General features: G+C 43.8%; 1 protein-coding gene across 2 annotated transcripts in view; it reads right to left on the bottom strand.

Moving 5' to 3' along the window:
- The window catches only part of marchf5 (membrane-associated ring finger (C3HC4) 5), a 62,052-nt gene that overhangs the window by 14,256 nt on the left and 29,740 nt on the right, over positions 1 to 18,056 (bottom strand). For both annotated transcript variants that reach the window (XM_084170108.1, XM_084170109.1), the window contains exon 2: positions 15,518 to 15,720. In XM_084170108.1, the coding sequence (XP_084026234.1) occupies positions 15,518 to 15,720 (203 nt within the window). The remainder of the gene's footprint in view (positions 1 to 15,517; positions 15,721 to 18,056) is intronic.

The raw sequence follows: 18,056 nt of genomic DNA, 5'->3' as shown, positions 1-18,056 counted from the left end.
CGGGATACTTTTTCTTCCTCATCCTCCTCTCTCGCATTACAGAGCACTCAGGGGAAATCATGCGATATTTACGGGGACGGGAGGCAACCTCTTTTCCCCACACAGGCCCATCCAGATACTATTAATACCTGCAGCAGGAGATCAGTGGAGAACACTAAAGGGAGAGAGGGGTCATCATTTCTCTGATGTGATGTAAAGGATTGTCCTTTATCAGGGGCTAAGCTGAGCTCTCTGTTAAAAAAAAAAACTAGGCTATACATCGAAGGGTCCCTTGGACAACGTTAATGCTGCGTCATATTTTGAGCAGGGCTGGGTTCATTTCTAATGCAACTTAATTCAGGCCTTGAATCCAAAATGCAGCCCATTTCATGAATCGAAAACCTCAAGTAGAAGTTTAAAATGATTATTTTCATCTGAATTGGTCGGCCGAGGCAACAGCATCAGGTTGACATTGAATGTGGAATGTTTTAGTGATCCTCAACTAGGCCAATGAGCTGATTACCTGGCACTAGTCATCATGGCACTACTGTGCACTGTTGCCCCCCCATTAACAATGTTCCAGTGCTGTTGCCCTAGGTCTGGGATTTCAGACAGAGACCAACTCAGTAAACTGACACTGTCCACTCCTCTTGTTACTACCAAGGGAGTCAAGAGACTTTCTGCTATGACAGAATGTTTCCTTGAGAGGATGGTCAGAGGACCGGAACATACTTACAAATAATTTGTAGACTGCAAATTGACCGCAAGAAGCCCAAACAGATATAACATTTGACTAAAACATAATAATTTCAAACCTTTCTTACATTTGAATACGATCACATATTTTACATTTTAGTCATTTAGCAGACGCTCTTATCCAGAGCGACTTACAGTTAGTGAGTGCATACATTTTTCATACTGGCCCCTCGTGGGAATCGAACCCACAACCCTGGCGTTGCAAGCGCCATGCTCTACCAACTGAGCTACAGGAGGGCCTACATATATCGCTCTATTATAATAATATAATTAATATGCCATTTAGCAGACGCTTTTATCCAAAGCGACTTACAGTCATGCGTGCATACATTTTTTTTTTTGTGTATGGGTGATCCCGGGGATCGAACCCACTACCTTGGCGTTACAAGCGCCGTGCTCTACCAGCTGAGCTACAGAGGACCACGTAATAGAATAGAATAGAGCTGATTTGCTGGTGTTTTTACAGTATTTTATGTCCAACAAATATATATATTTGTAAATAAATACTTGCTACAGTAATATGACTAGGATTGTGCCTTTGGCTTCTGGACAACGAAATACATTTGATATTAAAGCCAATAGAACAGGAGAGAAATGCTGGTTTCAATGGCATATGAGGAAGTAATTATTTAAAAAATGGCCTCCACGTTTCTATGGTCGTATTTTGCCTAGGCTACATTGAAGCAAGGTCAGACATGCCTCATAATATGAAGTAAAACGTTCAGGTTTCAAACAAATAAGTCTATTTTCAAAATGCAGCTCACATTGTAAAGTGGTGAGTGACACGCTGATAGCCTGCCTACCGTTGCCTATGCGAATGGGAGGTGCGCTTCTATTACCAGTTGAGAAATTAAAATGGTACCTATTTTTAATCATGGCCATCAAAACTGTTTTTAAAGGTCAACTGCCCCTTAGAACCAACTTCTCTGGTTTTAAACGTTCTATGTGGCATCGAAATGAGTCAGAAACATAAGTGTCAAAATTGACTACAAAGTGTAAATAGGATAATTTTGGTCATGAAAGTCAGTCTCGTCCAAAACGGAGTTTTGTAAGTCAGTTCGTCACGACTTACTTGAGGGTTGGATTACTTACACGCCCTCTTCTGCCAATGATGCCCAATTGCCCAGAGACAACACGTTGTGGTCTGCCCCCAGCTGCCATGGGCAGCAAATAGCAAAATGTATCAGCAAGCATTCAGCAACGTACACATCTGTTTGCATAGTAGCGGCATCAGCGTCACCGTCCTGAATCCAATCTATAGTTACAGTCCCTCTATTAACATATAAATTACTTCCAAACTAGAGAAAGTAATTTTTCCTCGCTATATGTTTTTTGTGATGATATTTTATTTCATTCACAGGCTATGTACAACACTTGGTGGACTTGTTGTTCAGCAGCGTCGTGGGAACCCCGTTACTAATTTATATCAGGAGCTGTTACAGAAGGCTGAGGCAGTGGCCAGACACCAGTCAAGCTTCAGAGTAATGGAGGACACTTGAATAAGGTTGGTCACATTTGATCTGGTCAATGGTCAAAATACTATCTGTCCTGGAATTCACCTAACCACCACTGATAATGTAATCAGTGCTGTGTGTATACTTATGTATTTTATGTTGTAAGGAGGTGCCCCCTTCCACTGTGCCAATGGACTACTCCTGGGTCGGAGTGAGTAATGCCAACCAGTCAGTGTCATGCTGGCACATGTTCCTTGTGAATCAGGATCTCTGATTGGCTATGTTCAACTGTGTATTTCCTGTTGGCTTCTATGACTGTATGGTGATAGTCTTTCTCCCTCCCTCTGTGATATAGGATCTGGGTCACATATAGGAGCCGAAGTCAGGTTCCTTCATGACCAGTATCTGTGACGAGAGGAGCCTGGAGCTGATCTACGCTGCCATGCCCAGCAGGCGTTGGCAAACACCTCAGAAGGGGCAAAGGGTGATTACCAATAAGACAGTACATGACAAGTGTAATATCACCCCTTCAATACCTGTGTCACTCATCAACTCTTCCTCGTTTTTCTACAGATGGGCAGAACAGAAGCTTTTGAAATGGAGTCCTCTGACTGAAATACAGGTTGACACTGATGTCTGAATTGGGAGAGACCTTGCACTTAGCATTGAAATTATACAAGACACATCTATTACTTTTTATAGTCTTTTGCTATTATTTAATCGAATGGTGCTATCAACAAGGGGGTGGGGAACCTGTGTATTCCTCAAACATGTAAGGGAACTCCCGTCATATACGGGACACCATACAGGAAGGTATAATATTTGTTATATTACATTGTTATATTAGCAGCTTCTACAGTATTATGTGAAGTATGGTTTATTATACATGGAACTGTTACACTTGAAAATTATCAAAACACTTGGTTTAGAATATCTACATAAGTTCAGCAATTGCACTCAATATTACTCTGTAGGCTACTGATCAATGCAAAGCTTCCTGAGGAAATGCCATCCTCCTGCATCTCACATCTGCCTGTAGTTATTGAACTCTGCCTGCTGGACCCATGGGTTAAGGAGTGTCATGCACTCCACCCCTCCTGCTACCTGACTGCACCTGTCCATAACCTGTAAGGGAGGAGGTGAGGGCCACGGCGGAGTGGTGTCAGGAATATAACCTCTCCCTCTACGTCAAGGTGCTGATCGTGGACTTCAGGAGACAGCAGAGGGAGCACGCCCCCATCCACATCGACGGGGCCGCAGTTGGAGAGGGTGAAAAGCTTCAAGTTCCACGGCGTGCACATTACTGACAACCTGAAATGGTCCATCTACACAGACAGTCTGGTGAAGAAGGCACAATAGCACCTCTTCAACCTCAGGAGGCTGAATAAATTTGGCTTGGCACCTACGACCCTCAAAAACTTCTACAGATGCACCATTGAGAGCATCTGTCGGGCTGTATCACCGCCTGGTACTGCAACTGCAATAAGATCATCAAGAACCTCAGCCACCTGAGCCATGGCCTGTTCACCCGGCTACCATCTAAAAAGGCGGAGACGGTACAGGTGCATCAAAGCTGGGACCAAGAGACTGAAAAAACAGCTTCTATCTCCAGTCCATCAGACTGTTAAATAGTCACCATCAGCTGGCCTCCACCCAGCACCCTGCCCTGAACTTCAGTCACTGTTACTAGCCGGTTACCACCCGGTACTTAACCCTGCACCTTAGAAACTGCTGTCCTATGTACAGTTGAAGTCGGAAGTCTACATACACCTTAGCCAAATACATTTAAACTCAGTTTTTCACAATTCCTGACATTTAATCCTAGTAAAAATTCCGTGTTTTAGCTCAGTTAGGATCACCACTTTATTTTAAGAATGTGAAATGTCAGAACAATAGTAGAGAGAATGATTTATTTCAGCTTTTATTTATTTCATCACATTCCCAGTGGGTCAGAAGTTTACATTCACTCAATTAGTATTTGGTAGCATTGCCTTTGAATTGTTTAACTTCGGTCAAACGTTTCGGGTAGCCTTCCACAAGCTTCCCACAATAAGTTGGGTGAATTTTGGCCCATTCCTCCTGACAGAGCTGGTGTAACTGAGTCAGGTTTGTAGGCCTCCATGCTCGCACACGCTTTTTCAGTTCTGCCCACAAATGTTCTATAGGATTGAGGTCAGGCCTTTGTGATGGCCACTCCAATGCCTTGACTTTGTTGTCCTTAAGCCATTTTGCCACAACTTTGGAAGTATGCTTGGGGTCATTGTCCATTTGGAAGACCCATTTGCGACCAAGCTTTAACTTCCTCACTGATGTCTTGAGATGTTGCTTCAATATATCCACATAATTGTCTTTCCTCATGATGCCATCTATTTTGTGAAGTGCACCAGTCCCTCCTGCAGCAAAGCACCCCCACAGCATGATGCTGCCACCCACGTGCTTCACGGTTGGGATGGTGTTCTTCGGCTTGCAAGCCACCCCCTTTTTCCTCCAAACATAACGATGGTCATTATGGGCAAACAGTTCTATTTTTGTTTCATCAGACCAGAGGACATTTCTCAAAAAAGTAAGATCTTTGTCCCCATGTGCAGTTTTATGGCGGTTTTGGAGCAGTGGCTTCTTCCTTGCTGAGCTGCCTTTCAGGTTATGTCGATATCGGACTCGTTTTACTGTGGATCTAGATAATTTTGTACCTGTTTCCTCCAGCATCTTCACAAGGTCCTTTGCTGTTGTTCTGGGATTGATTTGCACTTTTCGCACCAAAGTATGTTAATCTCTAGGAGACAGAAAGCGTCTCCTTCCTGAGCGGTATGACGGCTGTGTGGTCCCATGGTGTTTATACTTGCGTACTATTGTTTGTACAGATAAACGTGGTACCTTCAGGCATTTGGAAATTGCTCCCAAGGATGAACCAGACTTGTTGAGGTCTACAATTTGTTTTCTGAGGTCTTGGCTGATTTCTTTTGATTTTCCCATGATGTCAAGCAAAGAGGCACTGAATTTGAAGGTAGGCCTTGAAATACATCCACAGGTACACCTCCAATTGACTCAAATGATTTTCTGGAATTTTCCAAGCTGTTTAAAGGCACAGTCAACTTAAGGTATCTAAACTTCTGACTCAGCCCTCATGGTCCCATTCTGTGAGCTTGTGTGGCCTACCACTTCGCGGCTGAGCCGTTGTTGTTCCTATACGTTTCCACTTCACAATAACAGCAGTTACAGTTGACCGGGGCAGCTCTAGCAGGGCAGAAAGTTGACGAACTGACTTGTTGGAAAGGTGGCATCCTATGACGGAGCCACGTTGAAAGTCACTGAACTCTTCAGTAAGGCCATTCTACTGTCAATGTTTGTCTATGGTGATTGCATGGCTGTGTGCTCGATTTTATACACCTGTCAGCAACGTGTGTGGCCGAACCCACTAATTTGAAGGGGTGTCCACATACTTATGCTATTGCTCATTCTAATATTTATATTTCTTAATTCCTTTCTTTATATTTTCGGGATTTGCATGTATTGTTTTGTATTGTTGGGTATTAATGCACTGTTGGAGCTAGGAACATAAGTATTTCACTACACCCACGATAACATCTGTAAAATATGTGTACGTGACCAATACTATGGGAGATTTGAAGATAGAACCTAACCCAGAGAGCTGTGCATGTCAGTGTGTGGTTAGACAGCCAAATCCTTAGATTTGGCCAAATAGCCAAATAGAATGCCATTCTAGTTCTGGTTAGACAGCTGATGTTGTACTCTTCACACAACTTATTTTTATTTGCTAGGCATAATGTCTTTATCAGCACTGTCCCATCAATATGATATTTAAAGCATACAATGTTTTGTCTTTGTAAACACAAACACACTCATCGAGTGTATCTACACTGTATCTACACTCTGTATCTACACTCTGTATCTACACTCTGTATCTACACTCTGTATCTACACTCTGTATCTACACTCTGTATCTACACTCTGGACGATGTTTTGCAATGTCCACATGTAGCCGATATTAGTAGTTCTGGGATTTGTCCCCCGGGAAAGATGTAACAGCGGACATAAGGAGAGACGAGGCGAGACTAAACTAGCCAGTTATAGAATATTGTGTTGTAGGACAGCTGAGCTGACTCAAGACCGGGCATTCAACTCACAGTTGATACCGTTTCCACGGTAACATGCATTTACATGACGTGATGAAACGTTGAAACTAAGTTGCAAGCTGCTTTCGTAGCAGGGTGTTGTAGAACGAGTGTCTTACGAAACACATTCCAGACCCTGGCTTTTGCCATCACTGATTTGACAGAGCTAGATAGGATAGCCAGCTTTATAAACACAAGGTCAGCGCAGGCTTTAGCCTACACATAGAACTGAATTACAAGACCATCTTGAGACGGCGAGTCAGTCAGGAAGGGAGAAGTCCTCAACTTCAAAACTTCATTCTCTCCATAGCAAAAGCTAGCTTAGCTTACCTCCCTGTACTCACTACTGCAATTGTTTGTTGTGATTGAATGGCAAAGACACACCCAAGAAACACCCACATCAAACCACACCCCCAAGACAACTCTAATTTTCCTTCAATCATGGCCGCTAGCATTTCTTAATGAGCATTGAAAAACAGGAAGTGCAGTCGCCCTTTAATACACTATTGCATTTAGAATTGTTGCACAATGACTGAGCTTATTAAAGCACGTTTCACTCCAGCAGCAATGAGCTGAGGAGCTGCAGCAGAAATCCAGCTCAAAATAGGCTCTGTATGCTGTGCGCGTGTGATAGCTGTGCTGGATAAATAAGATAGGCTATAAGACGACTAACGAAAATACACACGCCAATTTTACTTCCAATAAATTATGCAAATGTACCTATAGACCGATACGCATGATGGTCAAATGTATTTCCATCGACTGGTATTTCCATCAATGATTTGCACTGAATGCCTGTAGTGATGGTGCTAATGCTATTTTTGGAGAAAGGCATGAAATTAGGTCTCAAATGTAAGAACACTGGTGTTTCAGTCCAAGATGGCGGCTTTCTCCCGGTCTAGTTAGCGTGTCATAGGACTGCAGTGGACTTTTCAGCTGGCTACAGAGACCCGAACGAACAATGGAAGGGTGACATTTGTCACCTCAAAGCTACCAAAGGCACAATGGGGAACAAAAACTTTTCATTTCCTAAAGTAGTTATGAATATATTGGTTTCCTGCATCAACACAGTCCTGCCACTTTCCAGGGTTGTGCCATAGTGCACCTATGTTTGCCAACCAGATTGATCTTGTCCCGCTTGAGCACATTAATCTGGGCATATTTTGATGACAGCATCGGAATCCCTTCAGCTTTCTCCCTGCCTAAACATTACGCCATCCCCGGCCAGAGGGAACTGGGTCGCACTTAATGGCTATTGGCGAAATGGAAAGCTGGGCAATTCATTTCAGCGCTTGGCAGCAGATTCCATAACTAAGATAATTAAAAGAGGGGGATGGGATAGAGAGAGAACTGCAACTGCATCCCACTTCTTCATTGGCGGGCAGGAAGGTTGGCACACTGTTCCAACCCACTTCTTTACCCTCTCCCAGAAGGACCAGAAAGGACACACCGTCCCTCATTTTACATCACCGGCCAAATCTGCATGATAGGGTGGGTCGAAATCATCAGTTGCTGATGTAAAAACAGTTCGCTGTAGCACTGGTATGCTAAGCTAACTGCAGTCTCTTCTCCTACTAGAAATCACAGAGCTTACAGCTCACAACTAGCAGAGGAAAAACATGACACAAGTGGTGAGCTACAGCCAAACACATACACCACGGTGTAAATCCACTATTGTGACGCTGCACCAACCAGAGGCCCAGCCCTGAGAGTAGGAACATGAGTAGGCCTAATGCCCGTCAGGCTAACAAATGAGCTGGGTTCAGCAGAGCTACCCGAGAATAAAAACCTATCAGCGTCTTAACACCACCCAGCGCCCATCTCTCTCGCTCTGCCTTTATTACACTCATTTAAAGCTGTCCTCCATGTTTGTGAGCAGTTTCTAAGGATTAAAGATTAAAGTCAATGAAACACCTTAAAGCCATTGCCAACTTCTGGGAAAGTAGACCATTTTTTTTTTCTTCCTAAGAAGTTTACTTCTTAGCAGCACAGTCAGAGGGGTGAAAATAAATCTAGAACCAGAAGCTGTTTAGTCTCGTGTCTGTCTGCAGGCCACAGTGATCAAGCCCAGAACACAGAGACTGGTATTTCACATTAGAGGACTATAGGAAGGAGTGCAGCAATCCAGTACTCTGCTCACTTCAAAGCACGTCTCGGTCTACTTCCAAGCAGATGCAGCCATAGAGATCCTATTAAATTCTACAGTGCCTTCAGAAACTAATCACACCCCTTGACTATTTCCACATTTTGTTGTGTTACAAAGTGGGATTAAAATTTTATTGTCATTTTTTTGTCAACGATCTACACAAAACACTCTGTAATGTCAAAGTGGGAAAAAAATCTAACGTGTAAAAAAATATGACATTTAAAACACTAATATCTCTTGTTTAAATAAGTATCCAACCCCGAGTCAATACGTTAGAATCACCTTTGTCAGCGATTACAGCTGTGAGTCTTTCTGGGTAAGTCTCTAAGAGATTTCCACACCTGGATTGTGCAACATTTGCCCATTATTCTTTTCAAAATTCTTCAAACTCTGTCAAATTAGTTGTTGACCATTGCTAGACAACCATTTTCAGGTCTTGCCATAGATTTTCTAGCAGATTTAAGTCAAAACTGTAACTCGGCCACTCAGGAACATTCACCGTCTTCTTGGTAAGCAACTACACTGTAGATTTGGCCTTGTGTTTTAGGTTATTGTCCTGCTAAAAAGTGAATTCATCTCCCAGTGTCTGGTGGAAAGCAGACTGAACCAGGTTTTCCTCTAGGATTTTGCCCGTGCTTAGCGCCACTCCCCAGTCCTCAACGATTACAAGCATACCCATAACATGATGCAGCCAGCACTATGCTTGAAAATATGGAGAGTGGTACTCAGTATAGTGTTGTATTGCATTTGCCCCAAACATAACACTTTGTATTCAGGACAAAAAGTTAATTGCTTTGCCACCTTTTTACTAATCTATATGGAATCGTTTTAAGAAGGTCATACCAAGGATAATTTAGTTATTTAATTTTGAATTTGAAGACCCCTTGAAGTATATATAAAAAAATAAAAAAACATTGGATGAAAAATTATTTTTGATCTTACTGCTATTAGCCCATACAAGCACATTGAATAACAGATTCACAACATGGAACAACAGATAGTTCCCCCCAAAAAAATCAAAAGGAAGTTTGTTCTGAAGTATCTGTCCTATAATAATATATTATTATTATATTATATTATATCTGAGAGATATAAGATCAGGAAACATTTGTTATTTTTTTGAATATGTATTTAACCCCTTATTTTTGGCACTAAACAGTCTCCATATATACTTCCATTCATTTTTTCAACTGGTACCGAGGGACCTTCAGACGAGTCATGTGAGGCCTGTGGGCATCCTAGAGAAAAACAACCGACATGTGCGCGTTCGTTAGTGTGTAGCCCAAACTGTTCGTACGTTACAGACAGAAGTTGGCAGATCGGCTGTACCGACTTAAGACAAGTAAAACGGAGCACCATTGTGTTCGCGAGAGACATCGACTCTAGGGGGTTAAAGTCACCATTGGCATGGTGAAATCCCTGAGCGGTTTCCTTCCTTTCCGGCAACTGAGATAGGAAGGGTGCCTATGTGTTTGCAGTGAAGGTGTACTGATACACCATCCAAAGTGTAATTAATAACTTCACCATGCTCAAAAGGCTTTTCAATGTCTTTTTTTTGTTTTGTTTTTTCATCTACCAATAGGTGCCCTTCTTTGCAAGGCATTGAAAAACTCCCCCCCTGGTCTTTGTGGTTGAATCTTTGTTTGAAATGTACTGCTCGACCTTACAGATAATTGTATGTGTGAGGTACAGAGATGAGGTAGTCATTAATAAATAATGTTAAACACTATTATTGCACACAGAGTGAGTCCATGCAACTAATATGTGACTTGTTAAGCACATTTGTATTCCTGAGCTTATTTAGGCTTGCCATAACAAAGGGGTTGAATATACTTATTGACTCAAGACATTTCAGCTTTTTTATTAATTTGTAAAAATATCAAAAAACATTATTCCTCTTTGACATTATGGCGTATTGTGTGTATGCCAGTGACAAAAAAAATCTAAATTTAACCATTTTAAATTCAGGCTGTAACACAACAAAATGTGGAAAAAGTCAAAGGGTGTGAACAATATGGAATTCAATGGATGCAGTTGTTTACCTCAAAAGGTAGAGGCATCCCCAGTGAGGTGAAGTGTAGCCTGACCTTTTTTGTCAGCTCTTAAAAGCACAGATACAGCTAGGTATAGCTCTATGGCACAACTGGTGAACCAAGGTGTGCTATTCGGACCTATCTAATCAATTAAAGGTCAACTGCTCCTTTTAAAAACGGCCTATGTGGCATCGATATGAGTCAGAAACATTTATTGTAGTGTTAAAATTGACAAAGTATATTTAGGATCATTTTGGTCATAAAGTCAGTCACTGACCTTATGACCAAAATTATCCTATTAACACTGACTGTCAGTCTCGTCCAAAACTGAGTTTGCTAAGTGACTGTGTCATTACTTACTTGAGGGTTTGGTTTGGATTACAATTGTCAACAATTTATGCCCCCTTTTGCCTATTAACACGTGACTGGACAAGTTCAAGGTGCCCTGGGCTGGAGGAGACCTCTCCTTAGGAATACCAATGGAATGGTTGGAAATGAGCAAACCCCACCCACCCGGGGCACGCAAAACGAGGCAAGACAGGCAAGACGTGTTTTTAGTACTTGTTCTTGCTTGGGCAATAGCTACTCTAGTGAAAATGGGCTTCCATAAAGTTGTTCAACAATCTTGGGCAGATGGCCAGGATATGGATTACAACCGACTAGCTTCTACTTGGGCTGTAAACCGTCAAACCTGAGACTTGTGTGTTGTTGGTAAGTAGCTAAGTTTTGTTTAGCTTGGTTAGCTAGCTACATACATGCAATTATGTGATTATGTGATAGGCTATGCCGCTATGGTACTAGGGCCTAGACTATGATACTGTGATGTAACTAGCTAAATGCATAGCCTCTCCCTGAGCGTGTTATGTGAGAGGACGCATAGCCGCGGGAACTAGGGGTGCTGCTGCTGCACCGCTACTAATTATTCATATTTTAGTGCACTGGGCCTTTATTACTCCTGTATGAGCGGACATGGCAGTCTGTTTTGTCTTTGTAACACAAACACATCCATCAATTTTTAGTTGATGAATCTACACTCAAGCTGGTCGATGTTTGTGCAATGTCCACATGTAGCCTACACCTGTAGGGATATTAGTTCTGAGATTTGTCTCCCGCAAAAGATCTAACAGCGGACATAAGGAGAGACGAGACAAAACTAGCCAGTTATAGAATATTGTGTTTAGGACAGCGGAGCTGACTGAAGACCGTGTGCAGTAGTTGATATCGTTTCTACTGTAACATTTACATGATGTGATGAAACGTTGAAACTAAGTTGTTGTAGAACGAGTGTCTTGCGAAACACATTACAGACACTGGCTCTTGCCATAACTGATTTCACAGAGAATGATCAGCTAACCAGGATAGCCAGCTGCAGCTATCACCAAGCTATGCTAGCTAGCTGCTGTGAGCATGGTTAAACACAAGGTCAGCGCAGGCTTTAGCCTACACATAGAACTGAATTACCTGACCATCTTGAGACGGCGAGCAGTCACGAGGGGAGTCCTCAACTTCAAAACTTCATTCTATCCATAGCAAAAGCTAGCTTAGCTTACCTCCCTGTACTCACTACTGCACTTGTTTGTTGTGATTGAATGGCAAAGACACACCCAAGAAACACCCACATCAAACCACACCCCCAAGACAACTCTCGTTTACCTTCAGTCATGGCTGCTAGGATTTCTTAATGAGCTCTTGATGAAAGTGCAGTCGCCCTTTAAAACACTACTGACAACCCCAGAGAGACCCACTGATGCAATCCTACCACCACACTATCCTTTAGTCCTTCAGTCTGCCTTGCTGCCTGAGCAGAATACTGTATTGAGTTCAACTGGAAAAATCACACGTCAGACACAGCGTGACACATCACGACCTCTGGAATCTAAGGATGTCATAATTTGGCTGCAGAAGTATAATGATGCAGCGGTGAAGTTCGATAAATGTCATAGGGAAGCGTTTGTTCAGTCCGTTTCCAGTCCCCAGAGCAGGCAGGGTATTACAGAGGAAAACGGGGAGTCACCGGGAAGATTCCTGATCCAGGTGGTAGGCTAGCAGCGTCAGTGTGCTGCTGATTTGTCGGGTGCTCTGGTGCTGTCCGAGCAGTCGGCTATTTTTGGGGCTGGGTTTTTAAGTGATTCATCAGCAGCAGTGGCAGCCCCAGTCTCCTCTCTGCCGCTAGTTGATGAGCTGCTCTCTTCACGCCGTGGCCTAATTTCCTCTCTCCCTCCCTTGCAATCACTCTACACCTCTGTCTGTCTGTACACAGGTGGAGGCAAAGAAAGCTTGCTCGGGGGAGCAGGCAGACTGGTGCACTTCAATGTCTGCCACATCATTGGGCCTCTCCTCTTTTTCTCTCTCATCCTTACCCATCTCCCAACCACTCCTCCCTTACTTCTCATCTTTTACCCTCTCGCTCCCTCCTACACAGCCAGGTGGGTGTCTACATCAGTCTGTTTCTCCAGACACCAGAGGATGTCTCTTCCTCTCCCCCATCCCTCTCTCCTCCTAACACCTGGGTGATGACCAGTAGATTGGTTTGGGCCTTATATTTTGGCGTAAATAACAATGCCCATCTGTGTGCTTCCTAGCCTCCTGCAGGAAGTTATCATTAGAATGGGTACTCTCCGTGTGTCGGAAAAGACTCTGAAGGCTTTCAGAGGTTTTTCATTTGCTGTTAAATCAAAGGTAACATAAGCCCCTGTGAGCTGGTGTACACGACTCAAACGATGAGTGATCAAGGACTAAGCCTACTACACGATTCTCCAAGGGACGTTATCTTTCAACAGATTAGGGCACATTTAGAGGGGGGCCCGTCCAAATAAAACACTGCCTCATGATCTCTTCTATCACTTTGTTACTGCCAGACCAAACCACCGGGGTATTCAAAAGTAAAAGGAACACAAACAAACTTGTGGAGGATGTGTGTGTAGGGGAACTGATGAACTTGATAATAAACATTGAGGCCACATTTCATGGGTGGCTCATCTGGTGAAGACGCCTGCCAAAAACAACTGACCATGATTTTTTTTGATCTACCTGCCACAGTGGCTGGTGGACCAAAAAGTTAATTTCCCACCCTGTTTGTCATGTGCCATGACTTTATCAACGACATCATTAGTGCTATACCGTACTTGCCATATACGACTAGTACCTATCCCCCAGTGTTCCCATTGACCTGAATGCTCCAGAGACAAGGTAGCACTAAGTGCCCTGATCTCTATGCTCCAGTCCAACAGGTTTAGCTGAGCCTGCTGCTTATAGTAACACAGAGGTGACTGACAGCACAGCCAGGCCTGCATCTAAAAATACAACGTGGCCCTGCTTACCAGCAGAGCTTGCTCGACCACATACATTGTCTTATGTCCAGGCCCTACTTCTCAGGTTGCACCTAGTCTCAATGTGGTCACTAAGGAATACCTGGAATAGTATAAAGTAATCCTTCCCCCCCATAAAAAAAGAAGAAAAAAAGTGGTTGTCCCACTTGCTATCATAAGTTGAATGCACCAATTTGTAAGTCGCTCTGGATAAGAGCGTCTGCTAAATGATGTAAATGTATTCAGAGGGGGAAAAAACATTGAATGGTTAATGACCCACTTGTTCCTGGTAGCAGCAGTAGCCCAAGGCGCCAACTACACACTAATTAGACATATATGTAGAGTGATTTAATAGCTTCCCATGTGCTAGAAAATATACAACAAGCGTTATTTCCGAAAGCAGTTTCCAGGGTTTCTGCTTACATAAGTTTCCTCTCTCACGGTGACTGACGGAGCTGAAAGTTCTGTCATCGCTGAACGAACGGACGCTGAACTGAGGAACAAACGCTTAAGGAAAGTGACAGTTGCAAGGCAACACTTTTTGGAGAGGGTTGGCCGTGTTTACTTGATGACTAAGTGCCAGTGTTTGGGAATAATCAGTGCCTCCGTCACTCTGACGTTCTGAGGTTAATTCGTGGGCACCGCTCCTCTCTACACACCTCTTCAAATTGCCAGTGTGGCTGAAGCTGGCCGGTAATGAGCCGGTAGCAGACCTGAGTACAAATACTAAATTCTTTCTCTGGGCTTGATTGAGCTTGCCTGGTGCAATGGAACCAAAATAATAGTAACACAAGTGCAAAGCCCACACATTTGGCACACCAGACAGGCTAAAGCAAACTATTAGAAATGTCTAATACCATTTGAACCCAGGTCTGGTAATGAGCGTCTGGCGGGTGCCCTGCCCGCTCCTATTCCTTGTGTAACTTCTCCCACAAACTGTATATTTACCAGACTCGCCACAAATAACCTACCCTGGCTTTGGGAGTAAATAAACATGCAGTGAGTTGAGACAGGCGGAGTGCTTTTTAGAGCTCTCAGTTCCCCCGTCCTAATTCACAGCACTGACTCACTGCCGCTGTACTGCATCCATTATTAGGGAGACAGCAGCAACAGCCATTAGTAGCCTATGTCCTCAAAGGACCAATCTAGTAGTCCATTTAGGCATGCAAAATTGCCTTCTAATGCTACTTCCCTTTTGGAAGGGTAGGGTATTGAGGGGTTGTCATGACATTTTGACAATGAAGTGACAGTAAAGTGAAAGACTACTGTACTTCAGATTCAGCCGTGATTCAGCTGTTATTACGTGACTGTGCTGACACACGCAGCAAAGCTGTCTCAATCTGTTAGGTAAGCTGCCACGGAATTACAAAACGCTCAAATGACATGGACCTGAATCATCACTGACTGAAATCATAACACATAAGCAGTTCATGCATGTTATTCTCTTCCCTCCTCAGTCCTGATGTGTGATAAGCATACAGATGAAAATCAAGAAAGACCCTAGCTTGGACAGTGTGAGACCAATTCGATGATGTAGCCTACATAAATTCAGGAACTCCTGATTATATCAGGAAAAATACCATCGCTGTAACACTAACTACCTCCCAGCTAATATTCCAGGAAAACTCCCATCTCTTTAACTATCTCCAAGAGACTCCAGTCCAGCCCATATCCCCCAGGCGCCCGCCTCAGCCCCGTCATATCATACCCAGCTTGGGGAAGACAATGAGGTACTCAGCGTTGCACTGTGGACAGGCCACGCGGGCCGTGCTGTTGCCCCTCTGCTTCTCGTCCACCCAGCGCTGCAGACACGCCTGGTGCACCCACTTGGTGGAGCCTCGGCAGCGACACGGACGCACCCACTCCGCTGTGCGGTCATCCTCGTCCGTGGCGAAGCACACCCAGCAGCTCCTGAAACAAACAAACACAGGAGAGGGGTTGTTACACAGGCACATAAACACACACAGGCAGAGGTCTCACACCACACACACACACACACACAGTGACTGAAACACTGGGGTTGTTCGTATTTGTATCAATGTCTGTGTACCAGTAAATTAAGTCTTCTCAGTGCATTTGGTTGTTTGTCAGGGGCAGGGTTTACATTCATTCAGATTATGTGACCTTCCCCCCTGTAAACCTCAGAGCTACCGAACACACTGGCTGATTAACAGAATGTTTAGGGGCAGAGCAAAGTTGACAGAGCCAAGGCAGTTCTTCAAATATAGGCCTTCCATGGCCATAAACACCCTCATCTCTGGTACGAGGGAACACAACTGAAGCCCCGCCCCTGGGCACTGACTGACAGGTAGGGAGAGAGAGAGAGCTCCTCTGGAACAGGAAGAGAGAACAAACAGGTACTCAAGACAAGACAGACTACATGAGACCTTGCATTCAAAATGGAATGTAGGCTTAAAAAGAAATAAGGTAAAAGCCTACAAAATCCCAAACTATTGAGTAATACAATCATTCTGTGAAGGTCATAGGAGTGTGTGTGTGTGTGTATATATACACACACTGTTACACACACTGCAGCTGAAGAAGTCTGATCTGGATCAAACCCGAAATCCCCCTACATCTGAGGGAAAGATAAAAAGCTTGGGAGTGCACTGTCCAAAGCACCGGGGCAAGAGAAGAACGCTTGTAATGTAATCTCAACCGTGGCCTCAGGGGGACAGCACTCTGAAAGTGGGCAGTCAGCAGAACAAAGTCACCTCTAAAACACCGGAAGCCAAGGCTTAGCACAGGCTTTTATACTTGGGGTTACATTTTGGATAAAGATGTTTGGAGGACATTTTCTTAGGTTAGGCCTAGCTCTTGGAACCAATAACAGTGTAGTGATCAAAGATTCCTCTTAGACAGTAGACTAAATAGATGTGTCCTGGAATACAGTGACTGTGCACAACTCAATCAAGATCAATAACACAAAGAATCTGCCAAGTGAGGAAAAGTATCTGAAAAGCTGTGTAGCAGTGTCAAAGGGTAGGCAGCCTACTAAATCAATAGGCCTACAATTTCCTGCCATCTGGACACAGCTTCAGAATGTCTAGGACCATATGCACAGGCAAGAGTCTACCTGCAAGTCCTTCTCAAACATGCCACAGTCAAATACTAATGGAAAACAATGGCCATAATGATTATTTGATCAATGCAGGAAGGACGAATGTGATCAATAGTAGCACTGAGATAAGCCTGGTTGATGTGTATAGAGATTGGATAACAAACTAGTCTGTCTTCTATATCTACTAGTTTATACTAGTTTAGCTCCATGCTCGATACATTGTGTGTGCCTTTTTCAAGACATTCCACATATATGCCAGAGGTCTTCTGCCTTACTATGTAGAGCAATACTCTAAACACCTGTGTTCTTGTCAGCAGTAGCAGAGAGGGTGGAGCCAGAGCAAGGAGTCTGAGCATCATCATCTCCCTCCCTCCCTCTCCGTGACATTCAGACAGATGTTGTGTTCTGATCCGGAGCCAATCCATAATTGAATAGGCCCAGCCCCCCTTACTCCTTGCTCTCAGCCCAGCCAGGTATTAGGCCATAACAGGGCATTGATCAACCTATGAGCCTCATCCAAAACTCAGATCTTCAAAAGGTTCTACAGCTGCACCATCGAGAGCATCCTGACTGGTTGCATCACTGCCTGGTATGGCAACTGCTCGGCCTCCGACCGCAAGGCACTACAGAGGGTAGTGCGTACGGCCCAGTACATCACTGGGGCCAAGCTTCCTGCCATCCAGGATCTCTATACCAGGCGGTGTCAGAGGAAGGCCCTAAAAATTCTAGGTCCAAGAGGCTTCTAAACAGCTTCTACCCCCAAGCCATAAGACTCCTGAACATCTAATCAAATGGCTACCCAGACAATGTGCACCCCCCCACCCAACCCCTCTTTTACGCTGCTGCTACTCTCTGTTTATTATCTATACATAGTCACTTTAATAACTCTACCTACATGTACATATTACCTCAATTACCTCGACTAACCGGTTCCCCCGCACATTGACTCGGTACCGGTATCCCCTGCATATAATGTTGGTTAAGGGCTTGTAAGTAAGCATTTCACTGTTAGGTCTACACCTGATGTTTTCGGCACATGACAAATACAATTGGATTTAATTGATCCCATCCTCACTTCTTCTTCTCTCCTTCCACACAAAGACCCTCCTCATGACACTCCCTTTGCATAGGGAGTCATGGTCCAACCCTGTACTTACCAGGGGGCTCAAAATGAGTAAACTTGAGC

Source organism: Coregonus lavaretus (genome assembly GCF_964263955.1).
Source record: "Coregonus lavaretus genome assembly, chromosome: 1".
In the NCBI taxonomy this organism is placed as follows: domain Eukaryota; kingdom Metazoa; phylum Chordata; class Actinopteri; order Salmoniformes; family Salmonidae; genus Coregonus; species Coregonus lavaretus.
The sequence above is the reverse complement of the archived record's forward strand: the minus strand, read 5'-3'. Positions and strand labels throughout refer to the sequence as shown.